At 38.0% G+C, this 15424-nt stretch overlaps 1 protein-coding gene across 1 annotated transcript in view; it reads left to right on the top strand.

Annotated features, from left to right (window-relative positions):
- IPO11 (importin 11) overlaps positions 1-15424 on the top strand; it is a 198499-nt gene that overhangs the window by 25850 nt on the left and 157225 nt on the right. Inside the window, exons 4-5 of the mRNA XM_060635693.3 lie at positions 10558-10630; positions 12214-12417. Of these exons, the coding sequence (XP_060491676.1) occupies positions 10558-10630; positions 12214-12417 (277 nt within the window). The remainder of the gene's footprint in view (positions 1-10557; positions 10631-12213; positions 12418-15424) is intronic.

Genomic DNA, 15424 nt, shown 5'->3' with positions numbered 1-15424 from the left:
AATGGGACCACATCCATGTAACTAGCACTTGCAAGTAGGTGGAACATTAGTAGCGCCCAGAAGCCTTCCTCCTGCCTCGCGGTCACCTGTTCACCCCTCCCCAGCAACATTTGACATCTCTTAACCATACATTAACCTTACCTGTTTCTGAAGTTCCACAAATGGAAATCTTATACTATGTTGTTTTGTGTGTCTTTCATTCATTTTTACATTTGTGAGATTTACCCATGTAATTGCCTGAAAAGTTTTCTCATATGTAGGAGGAAAATATTCCATGTTAGGAACATAGCATATCTATTTGTTCTGCTGCTGTTGGGCGTTAAGGTTGTTCCTAGTTTTTGTCTATTAATAGTAATGCTTCTTGAAAACTCTTCTGCATATCTTATGGCACATAAGTGCATTTTTTGGTCATGTGTAGTCAAATGTGTGTTCAGCTGTAGTAAATACCATCAATTTGTTTTCAAAGGTTCATACTAATTTACATTTCCACAGGGGCATATCACTGTTGACATTTGCTGCTCATTAGCACATTTGGTCTTATCTGTCATTTTGGTAAATTTTTCATTTTTCTGACCAACAATGAATATCTTTTTCATATACTTATTAGCCATTTGAATATCCTGCTTTTATAAAGGGCTGCCATTGTGCAAAAAAAGGGGTTATCTTACTGATTTCTGGGACTTCATAGGTTTTGGACTTTTGTTGAAAATACACATTGGAGGGGCGCCTGGGTGGCTCAGTCGGTTAAGTGTCCAACTTCAGCTCAGGTCATGATCGCACGGTCCGGTCCGTGAGTTCAAGCCCCGCATCGGGCTCTGTGCTGACCGCTCAGAGCCTGGAGCCTGTTTCAGATTCTGTGTCTCCCTCTCTCTCTGACCCTCCCCCGTTCATGCTCTGTCTCTCTCTGTCTCAAAAATAAATAAATGTTAAAAAAAAAATAAAAAAAAAAATAAAAAAAATACACATTGGAAATATTTTCTCTCTGTCACGTGCCTTTTCACTTTCTTGTGTTTTTTGAGGAGAAATTCTTAATTTTAATGAGGTTCAACTTAGCTATTTTTATATTTTTTTGGAGCCTATTATAAAATGTTTGCTTAGTCCAAGATTATGAAAATATTCTGCACTTTCTGCTAGAAGCATTGTTTTCTGTTTTACACTTAGGTGGATTATCTGTCTGGAAGTGATTTCTTTGTTAGGTGTGTATGTGGAGTGAGGCTGCAGCCGGTATTCCTTCTCTAACACATTTCAATGGTTCCCTTGTATGTGCTGTTCATATATAAGGATCTGTTTTTGGATTCTCTCTTTGTCCTGTGGCCTTTCTGTCTTTGCTTTAGTTGTTACTACTTTCTTTACTTTTTCCGATTTAACTTGCTGGTTTCTAGCTTTTTGAAATGGAAGCATAGATAATTCACTTTTAGTTTTCCTTATATATGCATTTAAAACATTAGGTGTTTTCTTGTAATCTTAGCTTTAATTCAGTTTTATTACCACTCAGTTGATAAGATTTTAGAATTCCTCTTGTGATTTCTTTTTATACCCATGGGTTAATTAGAAGTATATTTCCTGATTTCCAGGATGTGGGGCTTTTTAGTTATTCTTTTGTTACCGATTGCATCCTTGGAAATGTGCTGTCTTGTGTTACAATCTCAGTATATTGTTCTGTGTTAAATGTTGTATGTGTGCCTGAAATGTTATATGTGTGCCTGTTATATGTGTGTTTTGCCATAATTGGTCAGTTATGCTATTCACATTTTCTATATCCTTATTGATTTTGTTGTTGCTTTTTTCATCATTTTCTGAGACAGATATGTTATCTCCAAATAGGATTAAGGATTTGGCCATTTCTTCTTTACATTCTGTTTTTGCTGTATATGTACAGGGACTATATTATTAGGATCATACAAGTTAAATGTTTTTACATTTTTGTTGAATTGACCTTGTCCTAATCATGAAATGTTCCTCTTTGTTTCTAGTAATGTGTGTGGCATCCAGCATAGTTTGTCTGATTTTAATAGAGGTACATCAACCGTCTTATGGTTGCATGGTACATCTTGTTCTGCTTTTTTCTTTCAATTTCTTTGTTCTATTTAAAGCCTTTTTTAAATTTTTTTATGTTTTATTTTTTATTTTTTTTAATTTTTTTTTTTTAACGTTTATTTATTTTTGAGACAGAGAGAGAGCATGAACAGGGGAGGGGCAGAGAGAGAGGGAGACACAGAATCGGAAGCAGGCTCCAGGCTCTGAGCCATCAGCCCAGAGCCCCACGCGGGGCTCGATCTCACGGACTGCGAGATCATGACCTGAGCTGAAGTCGGACGCTTAACCGACTGAGCCACCCAGGAGCCCCTAAAGCCTTTTTTTTAATGCTTATTTATATTTTTTGAGTGAGAGACAGAGTGGGAAAGGGGAGAGGGTCGGAGAGAGAGGGAGACACAGAATCTGAAGCAGGCTCCAGGTTCTGAGCTGTTGGCACGGAGCCCTGTGTGGAGCTTGAACTCATGACCTGTGAGATCGTGACCTGCGCGGAAGTCGGATGCTCAACCGACTGAGCCACCCAGGTGCCCAATCTTTGTTGTTGTTTTTAAAAATAGTCCTTTTGTGGGGCACCTGGATGGCTCAGTCGGTTGAGCATCCGACTTGGGCTCAGGTCATGATCTCACGGTCCGTGAGTTAGAGCCCCGCATCGGGCCCTGTGCCGACAGCTCCGAACCTGGAGCCTGTTTCAGATTCTGTGTCTCCCCGTCTCTCGGTTCCTCCCCTGCTCACGTTCTCTCTCTGTCTCTCAATAATAAATAAACGTTAAAATAAAATAGTCCTCTTGTAAGCATCAGAGGTATTGGCCTGTTGTAGTTTTTTGTATTATCTTCATCTGATTTTGTTATCTGTACTCCTGGCCCCATAGGCTGAATTTGGAAACTTTCCCTCCTCTCTTTTTTGAAATAGTTTGATAAGAATAGGTATTAATTTTAATATGTTAAATTTGATGTTTACCTTTAAATGTTTGCTAGAATTTGCCTATGAAGCCGTCTGGTCCTGGACTTTTGCTTGTTGGGAGGTTTTTGACTACTGATTCAATTTCATTCCTGGTAATTGGTCTTCAAAAAATTTTGTATTCCTGATTCACTTTTGGGAGGTTCTATATTTTTAGGAATTTATCCATTTCTCATAAGTTGTCCGTTTTGTTGTCATGTATTTTTTCATAATATTCTCTTATAATACTTTATGTTTCTGTGGTGTTGGTTGTTATTTCTCCTCTTTCATTTATGATTTTGAGTCCTCTCTCTCTCTCTTTTTTTTTTTTTTTCTTTTCTTTTTTGGTCTAGCTAGAGGTTTGTCAATTTTGTTGATCTTTTGAAAGAACCAGTTCCTGGTTTCATTGATCTGTTCTATTGTTTTTTTTTTTAGTTTCTGTTTGATTGATTTCTGCCCAAGTGTTTATTTTTTCCTTCCTTCTACTGGTTTTGGATTTTGTTATGTTCTTTCTCTAGCCCCTTTAGGTATAAAGGTAGGTTGTTTATTTGAGATTTTCTTGTGTCTTGAGGTAGGCCTGTGTGGCTATAAACTTCACTCTTAGAACAGCTATTGCTGTATCTCAAAGTCAAGGGCTTTTCATTTTCATATGTCTCTGTATTTTTTAAATTTCATCCTTGATTTTTTTGGTTGACCCATTCATGGTTTAGTGTATGTTGTTTAACCCCCTGTATTTGTGTTCTTTCTCGATTTTTTTTCGTGTGATTGATTTCTTGTTTCATAGCATTGTAGTCAGAAAAGTTGCACGGTATGAGTTGAGTCCTTTTGAATTTGTTGAGGCTTGTTTTGTGGCCTAAATAGGTGATATGTTCTGGAGATGTGTTCCATGTGCACTATCTTGTTGGATTGTTCCCTTTAAGGTTACCTAGTGTCCTTCTTTGTCTCTTGTTACAGTGTTTATCTTAGAGTCTATTTTGTGTGATGTAAGTATTGCTACCCCATTTTCTTTGGCACTCATTTGCATGATACCTGCTTTTCCATCCCTTTACTTTCCATCTACATTTGTCTTCAGGTCTGAAATTAGTCTCTGATAGGCAGTGTATAGATGGATCTTGCTTTTTTATCCATTCTGTCATGCCATGTCTTTTGATTGGAGTATTTTTTCCGTTTGCATTCAGAGTATTTATTGATAGGTCTATACTTACTGCCATTTTGTTACCTGTTTTGTGGTCGCTTTTGTAGTTTTTCTCTAGTCCTTTTTTCTCTAGCTCCTTTCTCTCACAGTTTGATGGCTTTCTTTAGTGATGTACTTGTTTTCTTTCTCTTTATTTTTTGCATATCTATTCCAATTTTTTGACTTGTGGTTGCCATTAGATTTACATATGACATCTGCAGATAGCAGTGTATATTAAGTTCATGGTTGCTTAAGTTTGAACCCTTTCTTTACTACTCTCTCTTCCACATTCTTTGTATATGGTGTCATACTTTACACCCTTTTATTGTGCTTCCTACTTTTCTTACTCCTACTTATGGTCTTTTTTTTTTTTTTTTAAACTTCAAGGATCCCCTTTAACATTTCTTGTAGGGCTGGTTGTAGTGGTCATGAATTCCTGTAAATTTGGTTTGTCAGTGAAACACTTTCTCTCTCCTGATCTGTGTGACAGCCTTATTGGATACAGTATTCTTGGTTGTAGTTTTTTTTTCCCCCCTTTTCTTTCAGCATTTTGAATATATCATGCCACTTTGTGCTGGCCTACAGAGTTTGTTGAAAAATCCCGATTATAGCCTTGTGGGGTTTCCCTTGTATGTAACTGTTTTTTCTTGCTGCTTTTGCAAATCTTTCATCACTATTTTTTGTCATTTTAATTACTACTTGTCTTGGTGTGGACCACTTTGGGTTGTTTTTTTTGGGAGCTTTCTTTGCCTCCTGGGTTTGGGTGTGTTTCTCTAGATTTGGGAAGTTTCAGCTATTTCTTCATGTACATTTTCTGCTTTCTTTTCTCTCTGTTCTCCTTCTGGGATCCCTGTAATGTGAATGTTATTATGCTTGATGGTGTTGCTAAATTCCCTTACTCCATTTTCATTTCGTATTTTTTTTTTCTCTTGTTCAACTTGATTACTTACTTTTCACTACTCTGTCCTCCATTCTTCTGCTTCCTCTAATCTATTTACTGCATCCATTGAATCTTTATTTTAAGTTACTGAGTTGTTCATCTCTGATTGTTTCTTTTTTGTTTTCTGTCTCTTTGTTAAGACCACTGAAGCAGTTCTCTCTTGTCAAGTCCAGTGAGTAGCTATGATCATTACTTTAAATTGTCCTATCGGGCATATTACTTACCTCCATTTCCTTTAGCTCTCTTGCTATGATTTTGTCCTGTTCTTTCATTTGGGACACATTCCTCTGTGTCTTCATTTTGTCAGACTCTCTGTATCTGTTCCTGTGTGTTAGGAAAAGTCAGCCACCCCTCCTGATTTTGAAAGTCGTGGCTTAATGAAGAAGAGATCCTGTAGTGCACTTTCCCATTCACCACAACATGGCACCTCAGTGATAACTCCTGTGTGTATTGTATGCACCCTGCTCTTGTGATTGAGCTGTTTTGCTCTTAACTTCCCTCTTAGAACCACTTTTGCTGCATCCCAGAGATTTTGGACCATTGTGTTTTCATTTGTTTCCTTGTATTTTTTTTATTTTTTTATTTCCTGGTTGCCCCATTCATTGTTTAGTAGCTTGTTATTTAACCTCCATGTATTTGTGATCTTGCCAGATTTTTTCTTGTGAATGACTTCTAGTTTCATATCATTGTGGTCATATGTGTGGAATGATTATAGTCTTAATTTGTTGAGGTTTTTTTTTAAGGGCTAATGCGTAATTTATTCTACAGAATGTTCTGTTTGCACTTGTAAAGAATGTGTATTCTCCTGTTTAAGGATGGAATGTTCTGACTATATCTGTTAAATTCCTCTCTTCCTCTTGCTGATGTTCTGTTTAGATGATCTGTCCATTGATGTAAATGAGATATTAAAGTCCTTTATTATTATTGTGTTATTATGGATTAGTTCTTTTATGTTTGTTATTAACTGTTTTATGTATTTGGGTACCTGTATGTTGTGTGCATAAATATTTACTATTATTATATCTTCTTGTTTGATTTTTCCCATTTTTTTAAAAACTTTTTAATGTTTATTTTTGAGAGAGAGAGAGAGAGACAGAGAGACAGAGTGCAAATGACGGAGGGGCAGAGAGAGAGGGAGACACAGAATCGGAAGGCAGACTCCAGGCTCTGAGCTGTGAGCACAGAGCCTGAGGTGGGGCTTGAGCCCATGAACCATGACATCATGACCTGAGCCACCCAGGTGCCCCTTTCCCATTATTATTGTATGGTGTCTTTCTTTTCTCTTGGTTCATCTTTTTGTTCTGAAGTTTATTATGTCTAATATAACCTTGGCTACTTTGGCTTTCTTTTGACATCTGTTTGCGTGATAGATGTTTCTGCATCCTCTCTCTTTCAGTGGTGGGAGCCCCTTTGGAGTATTCTGGCCCGTTTTGGGGCTGTGTGCACACTACCCGGCTTGTGGCACTGCTTTGTATGGCTCTAGCCAACGAGGTATTGTACGGGGCAGATCCTCAGGAGAATACCGGAATGGGGCACACTGTTAGCAGGCTAGGTGAAGAGCGTTGGTGCTGACTGGTTCCATCATTTGTCTGCATTTCTAGGCTGTGGTTAGGGGAGGGAAATGGTGCCTGATATCTCCTTTGTTTTCGGAGAAGTCTCCCAAAGCTCCCTGCCTCTCCAGCACAGGCTTTGAGAGTAGTAAACAAATCTCTTTCCCATGTTTTTCAGACTGCTGCCTCTTTGCTTGCTGTTTGTTGTGCTGTCTCTTCAAGGGCAGGGACTCCTACCTTCCCAGCTTTCCCAGAGCTTGCCCAATGATTTTTAATGTTCCAGGGGTAAGCCTCACTGATTATGCGGCCTCTTTGGTTTTTAAGCCACATGTTACAGGGATTGGTCCTCCCTTTGTGTACCTGTGTGTGTCCTTCATGCCTGGGGTACCTGGTGTGGGGGTTTGCTCCTCTTCCCTCTCTGTGCCTGTCTCATCCTTCCCTCCTTAGGACAGTCCTGCAGGTCTCTTTTGCTCTTGACCGCGCCTCTGCCCAGCCTGCCCTCTTCAGTATTGCCTCTTGTCTACATTTAGCTGTGAAGAGTCTGTTCTGCCATTCTTGGGGCCGTTTTCTGGATTATTTACACAAATGTGGGTGTTATCTCGTTGTATGTGTGGGAAGATGATTTAGGATTCTCCTTCTCTGCCATCTTTCCCTGAAAAGCCAGCAGCAGTAGTGCTTTACATTTATCTTTCTAGTGTTCTTCCTTTCGGTGGTATTGGGCTTCCATCTGGATCCATTTGTTTTCAGCCAAAGAATTGCCTTTAGCAGTTTTTTGGTGCACATCTGTCAGTGAACACCTTGAAACTAGAAATCTAGTTTTTTTTCTTCTCTTCTTCTTTTTTTTTTTTTTAAAGTAAGCTCTGCGCCCATGGTAGGGATTGAACTTATGGCCCAGAGATGAAGAGTTGCATGCTCTACAGACAGAGCCAGTTAGGTGCCTCTAGAAGTCCATTTTTCCTCATTGTATTTTAATCTGTATATTTTCTGCTGACTTCTCTTTAAGTTTGTTACCTTTATTTTGCTATTTTTTAAAAAGTCAATTCTAGGATTTTCCTTTGGTATTTTTTAAAACATTGTTTTTGAAGTTTATTTATTTTGAGAGAGAGAGAGAGAGCATGGGCAGGGGAGGGGCAGAGACAGAGGGAGAGAGAGAGAAAATCCCAAGCAGGCTCTGGGCCTCAAACCCACAGACTGAGATCATGACCTAAGCTGAAACCGAGTTAGACACTTAACCTACTGAGCCCCCCAGGCACCCCTATTTTTGTTTTTTGTTTTTAAATGAATTCCAGCTCTGTGGTGAAATAGTACAGTTTTCACCTATTTTGATCAACAAATTCATAATTTTTTTAAAGTGTGATTTTGATAATTACAATGTCTGTATTTCCTGTGTGTGTGGTGTTTTTGTTTTTTCTTTTTTCTTTTTCTTTTTTTTTTTGTTTTTTTGTTTTTTTTCTTTTGTTTTGGCATGGCGCCCACTGTGGGACCTGAACTCAATACCCTGAGGTCAAGACCTGAGCTGAGATCAAGAGTTGCATGCTTAACTGAGCCACCCATGTGCCCTGTGTATCTTCCTATTTAAAAAAAAAAACAAACAAATTTTTTTTTTTTTTTTTTTACATTTTATTTATTTTTTGAGAGAGAGACAGAGCACAAGTATGGGAGGGGCAGAGAGAGAGGGAGACACAGAATCGGAAGCAGGCTCCAGACTCTGAGCTTTCAGCACAGATTCCGACGCGGGGCTCAAACTCATGGATGGTGAGATCATGACCTGAGCCGAAGTCGGATGCTTAACCGACTGAGCCACCCAGGCACCCTTGTGTCTCCTATTTTTATTTGTGTTTTGATTTTAATAACTTTTACCTGGTTTGTAGTATACATAGTCAGTTTTTGACTGAATGCTAAGCATTGTTGAGGGAAAATTGGAGAGGCTTGAAATTTTGTTATTTTTCTTTAGAGAAAATTTTAATTTTTTCCAGGCAGGCAAATAGAATATGACTTCAACCTTGACTTAGTTGAGGGTGATCTCTTTTTGGTTTACTTTTTTTTTTTTTAATTTTTTTTTTTATATGTTTTTATTTATTTTGAGAGCCAGCAGGGGAGGGTCAGAGAGAGAAAGAGGGAGACACAGAATCTGAAGAAGGCTCCAGTCTCTGAGCTGTCAACACAGAGCCCCATGCGGGGCTCAAATCAATGAACCACGAGATCATGACCTGAGCCGAAGTTAAACCCTTAACCACCTGAGCCTCCCAGGCACCCCATCTTTCTGGTTTACTCTTAATCCTAATTTTTAGCCTTCTTCGGGTTTCAGCTGCAATCTTTGGGTGTTTACCAAAGTATTGCCTTACTGGTTCGCCCTGAGCGTCAGTTTTTGCCTTTTCAGCACTTGAGACTTAGTGAAATCTCTTAGCTCATTAGTCGTGTAGTTCCTGCTTTGATTTTTTATGGGCAGATAGCTCCAGGGGAAATGTTCTGGTTCATCACAGTTCCTCTCCCTTTTTTCTAGACCTTCATCTTTCAAGTCATGGCTGCCTACATTGTTTTAGATGCTGCATTAGTTTCTTCAGTCTGCCATAACTAACTACCAGAAACTGGGTAGCTTACAACAACAGAATTGTGTTGTCCCGCAGTTCAGGAGGCTAGAAGTCTAAGGTGAAGATGCTTGTCAAGGCTTTGCTTATTCTGAAGGTCCTAGGGAAAAATCTTTCTTTGTCTCTTTTTAGTCTCTGTTTGTGGTCTGCAATCGTTAGGGGTTTTTGGCTTGCAGTTGTAATCCCAATCTCTGCCTCCATCATCACATGGCCGCCTTTTCACGTGTTTGTTCTGTGTCTGTCCACGTTTTCCTTTCCTTGTAAAGGGCACCACCAGTCATTGGATCAGGGCCCACCCTAATTTGTTATGACCTCATTCTGACTTGATTACATGAGCAAGTGTCCAGTTTTAAAATAAGGTCAGATTCAGAGATACTTGGGGTTAAGGCTTGAACATATCTTTTTGGAGGGACACAGTTCTACTCGTAACAGAGAGATGCCTTAATACTTAAAAAACAAAGTTGTGTAGCACTTTTATAGCTGATCTTACTGGCATGATTCATCTGATACCATCTACTCTATCATAGCCATAATGGAAAACCTTAATATGGGGGCTTTAAAATGTAATTTTTAAATAAACAATACATTCATATATTTCAAAAATCAAAATGTGTATACTCTAATAGTGAATATTCTCCATCCTGGTCTTTTGCTCTTGTAGTTTACTAACTCATTTGCAGGCAGAATTGTTAGTATTGTTTTTATCCTTCCTGGAGGTGTAAAATGAAAAATTATAAATTAGTTGATTTTTTTTTAATGTTTATTTTTGAGAGAGAGAACATGTGCAGGCGTGGGAGGGGCAGAGAGAGGTGGACAGAGGCTCTTAAGCAGGCTCTGCGCTGATACAGCAGGGGGCCTCCAAGGCCCCCTAAACTAGTTGCTTTCTAATAAGTCTTGAATTGCAAATATCCTCTGATTCCTGATCCCTTCCCCTATAGAATAACCTCACTCAGATTTTATAAAAGAAGTCAGTGGAAGGCTAATATTTATTCATACACACTTTTTTTTTTTTTTTAAGAAGCCATTAATTTTTTTTAGGCAACTATTTTTATATTAATAAAGCAGATGTCACAGTACCACATTTGTCATTCTGGATTTGTCTTATTTCCTGTTGCTTACTATTTTGTACTTTGTATTCACTTGTGAAGGAGCTTTACACTTAGGAATTACTTGATGTGTCAATATATAAGTAATGGCAGTAATTCTATTTATTTACCAAAACTAATGAGTGGCCTCTTTTTTGAAAGGCTTTTTATTGTTAAAATTCAAAGTAGTGATTATCTATGTTTATTGTTAGGTAGCATCCTCTTGCATAATGAATTAATCTTTTTATAGTGCTCTCTCAGAGGAGGAGAAATCTACGTTGCGTGCAGGGCTAATCACCAACTTCAACGAACCAGTAAACCAGGTTAGTGAGAAAATGAATGCTAAGTATGCTTTCTGTTCCCCTACTTTCTACTTCCTTTCCGAACTAATTTTGTTTTTTGGCAGGAAAAATGCAATTTTATCATGTCTATTTGTAATATTTGTGGGTTTTAAATTTTGAGGTTAATTTCTAGCTGTCAAGAATTTTCGTTATATTTGGCTGTTTTAAAATTCAGAAGTCATTTTAAGAAATACAGTATTGAAAGCAAGTTTCTATATATTTCTAGTCTTATTGCATAGAAATTAATTTTGATGATTTGTTATTCTCTACCTCCTTTTTAAAATTTTATTTGAATGTTTATTCATTTTTGAGAGAGTGAGCGAGCAGGGTAGGGGCAGAGAGAGCAAGGGACAGAGGATCTGAAGCGGGCTCTGTGCTCTCAGCAGCAAGCTCAGTGCAGGGTCTAAACTCACAAACCTGAACCCATAAGATCATGACCTGAGGGGAAACTGGATGGATGCTCAGACCACCCAGGCACCCCATTCCCCTCCTTTTTTTAGACTACAGTATATCTTGTCTATTCCCGACACCCATGACATTTTCACTTCTCCCTATATACTGTAATAGATTATTCAGTTCCATTTCTTTCTTCCCTTTACAGTGAGATTTTGCGTGTAAGAATGTTTTGCATATGGATTCAAAAATTCGTAAATTTTTACAAGTTACTATTTATTACACTTAATTATTTTAATTTGAATATTTAGCCTCACTGGATTTTGTGATGTATCTAATCCAGTTCTATCTCAATCTGTTCTACAGTGATCTTAGTTCTCTGCTTTGTAGTCCCTTGAAGGAGGTGAGGGAAGATTGGGATTAAAGAAGTATTTCTCACTGGGGCAGGAGATGGTTGGGAGGGGTTTGTGATAAACCATTGCTTAATATGTTCTGTCAGCCAGCATTTGGGAAACACTGATCTGTACAAATGTCATTATTTACAAACATAATATTTGATGTTCATTTCTACTCTTAGGTCAGTGATTCTCAAACTTTGTGGTCTTAAAACTTCTTTATTCTGCTAAAATAAAACGGCACATTATATCTTGATATTTACTGTGTTATCAATTGAAACAAATTTTTTAATATTAATAAAACCATTACTTGTTAACATAAATAGAATTAAAAAAAAAAATGAAGCATAGTTGTTTCCCCCAACAAATACATATTTAAGGAGAAGAGTGGCATTGTTTTTGCATTATTGTTTATCTCCATAGTGTCTGGATATTTAAAAGAAAACATCTAGATTTTCATATCTGCTGCTTCCTATACTCTGTTGCCAAGTATTATTTTAGGAAAAGTTACATGAAGAACATCTAGCATCACAGTGATAAATTAAAGAGAGACCTTGCAGATCCCTGAAAGGGTCTTAGCCCCCTTCCCCTCTTCAAGGGATTCATAGACCATACTTGGTGAACCACTGTCTTAAGTAAGAAGTTTTCAGTGAAATTGTATTCACTTTTGTCAAATGTATAACTGACCAGAAGGTAATTTTCAACTGTGAATGCATTCCTTATCTGTTGCTTTGATTATATATGTGTGTTTCTGATGACTACTTTGTTTCCCTTTAGATTGCAACTCAGATTGCAGTGCTGATTGCAAAAGTTGCTAGATTGGACTGTCCTAGACAGTGGCCTGAACTCATTCCCACTCTTATAGAATCTGTGAAAGTCCAAGATGATCTTCGACAGCACAGAGCATTACTTACCTTCTATCATGTTACCAAGACTCTGGCTTCCAAACGTCTGGCTGCTGATAGGAAATTGTTTTATGATGTAAGTGATTTAACATAGTTAATTTTGATTATGAGAACTGCTACTTGTGTAGAAATGTTTGTAATTTTACTTCTCTATTGTATCGAAAGATTATGAATTCTTTCCATTTGACCTTAGAAAGTTTAGAATAATAGATAACATCTGAAAGATTTTAAACTGGATAGTGATGCGACCCATAAGATGGCTAGGTTGCCAGAAGCGGGGTATTGGTTGGTAGAGAACAGTCTGAAGGCAGAGACTGTTTTGAGGGTATTGAAGTTCACATGGGAAAAAGAAGCTGCGATAAAAGGGAGCATTTATGAGGGATAGAGCTGAAATTCAGAAAGTTAAAATTTTGACTTGCTTGGGTAATTGATGGATGTAGGTCAGATATAGGGAGGGAGTTTGACATAACTGGTGGGTGAGAGCCCTTTATTGGTTGTTTTAACACCATTTGTTGAAAAGACTTTGCTTTTTTCATTCACTTACTTTGACATTTTTGTATTTGACTGTTTTCACCTTACTAAAGTAGTGATTTTCATGCTGCTCAACCTGTTTTGGACTGCACCTTGTAACACTGGTGACTCTCATAGTATTTTTGCCTTTTGTAAGCCTCACTTTGACCATATAATTTGGGAATCTGCATTTTTAACAGGCTCCCCAGGTGATTCCTACGTACATCAAAGTTTAAGCCAGAATTCCATTAGGTTCCCTATACTTTCTTTCAGAAAAAATTTTTTTTTAGTGTTTGTTTATTTTTGAGGCGGGGGGGCAGAGAAAGAGGCAAAGATTCTGAAGCAGGCTCCTGTCTCTAAGCTGTCCGCACAGAGCCCGATGTGGTGCTTGAACTCCCAAACTGAGAGATCATGACCTGAGCTGAAGTCACATGCTTAAGAGACTGAGCCACCCAGGTGCCCTGGTTCTCTTTACTTTTAACCTAGTGGTTTTAAATAGCCAATCTTAGATTTATTCAAGGATGTTGAATATAAGAGAAATTCCGTTTGTTGAAGATTGCTTTTTTTTTTTTTTTTTTAATTTTTTTAAAATGTTTATTTATTTTTGAGACAGAGACAGAGCATGAACAGGGGAGGGGCAGAGAGAGAGGGAGACACAGAATCTGAAATGGGCTCCAGGCTCTGAGCTGTCAGCACAGAGCCTGACGTGGGGCTCGAACTCACAGACCGTGAGATCATGACCTGAGCCAAAGTCGGACTCTCAACCGACTGAGCCACCCAGGCGCCCCGAAGATTGCTTTTTAGATCATTGTTGCTTTTGCTTGATAGCCAACTAGGATTTTTTTAAAAAAGTTTATTTTCATTTATTTTGAGAGAGAGAGCGTGCACCCACACACATACACACACACTATTTGGGGATGGGCAGAGAGAGAGAAAGAGAATCCCAAGCAGGCTGTGTGCTGTCTGTGCAGAACCCAAGGCAGCGCTAGATCCCATGAACCATGAGATCGTGACCTGGGCTGAAATCAGGAGTTGAACACTTAACCAACTGAGCCCCCCAGGTGCCCCAAAAGCCGACTAGGATTTAAAAGCTGGACTGTTTATCCTCTTAGGTTTTTCTGTGAATTTCTTGCTGATTTTTCTCACCTTTATCCTCATCTTACACCTTTCCACTTAACTTTCATATTTGCTGTTTTCCGAAATCAAGTGTCTAAAGATTGTTACAGTTATTTTGTCAAAGAGTACCCTTCTGTAAAGTCTCAATTCATAGTTCAACTTTCCCGAGTTGTACTCTCATAACGTGTTGTTTTAGTTTTAGGTATAATTTATATTCAGCTTAAGCAGTCTCTACAAATTGTATTTTTTTTCCCCTAAAGTCATGCTCATTTATTTTACAAATTGTGCCTAATCAGAGGCTGTATTCTGAATAGCCTGTTTGACTTAGCTTTCTCACCCTTTCAACTTTCTTGGCTCATTTACTTGTAGTATGAGGCTGTTTCTACTGTATTTGCAGTAAAGTATAGGTCTACCTAGCATCTTGTGTGTACTTTCAGCATAGTATCAGTTCCATAGTGCTGACTTTCAGTTGTTGACTTATCTTTCTTAGATCCCCTACACTATGAGTTTCATGAGAGAGGAATGTAAACCTTTATTGTTACAGTCTTCCTGTCAAGTTCAGAAGAATGCATATGAGTGGGTGGTGCTCAATAAATGTTAAATGAATATATAGAAGAGGAGACTTGTTCTACATACCTTCTAGGTTTCAAAGTGGCATAGTGCAAAACTTAAAAGAGCAGGAGTTTTGGGAAAATATGCAAAAACTTAAGATACCTGGAAAAAAATTCAGCTTAACGCCTTCAATTTAGATTGAAGTAGCCAAACCTGGAAACGTGGAGCATGAGTGAGTTTGGGCCTCATGTGCGGGGTTGGGGGGGGAGGGGGGTTCTGTGCTGACAGCTCAGAACCTGGAGCCTGCTTCAGATTCTGTGTCTCCCTCTCTCTGCCCCTCCTGCATTCATGCTCTTTCTTTCTCTTAAAAATAATTAAACATTAAAAAAAATTTAAGAAAAAAAGGAACTTTGCTAGTTAATAATGTTATTTAGGTAATCTAAAGGTGGGAAAGTTTTCTTTAATAATACTTTTACTATAATGCTAAGATGGTCTTCATGTACTAAATTAGTTTCCTACAGCAATAAATAAAATGTAAGCTCATAGCTGAGCTAGTTGCTATAGCACAGTATTGCAGTGTGCACTTAAAAGTGCAGCCTGCTTCTCTTTGTGTGCCAACAATTTCTATATTCTATTTTTCTTTCACATTAAAATAATTTATGCTCTTTTCAGGGGTGACATATTAGAAAATCAGCAGTTGAGAGAAAATTGTTTTGCAGTAACAAAATTGAGCTTGATTTGACACACACAAGATTTTGTTTTTTATAAACAGTATGCTTTTCACAGAAACTTGAATATAAAAATGTTGATATAAAGTACTGTTAAAATCAAAATCTGGAGTCTATGAAAACAAGGAAACTTAAGGTACAAATAGTTATTCTAATGTAATTATAAATGTTTTAACC

The sequence above is a fragment of the Panthera onca genome, chromosome A1, assembly GCF_046562875.1.
Source record: "Panthera onca isolate mPanOnc1 chromosome A1, mPanOnc1 haplotype 2, whole genome shotgun sequence".
NCBI classification, from domain to species: domain Eukaryota; kingdom Metazoa; phylum Chordata; class Mammalia; order Carnivora; family Felidae; genus Panthera; species Panthera onca.
This window is presented reverse-complemented; position numbering and strand designations above follow the sequence as displayed.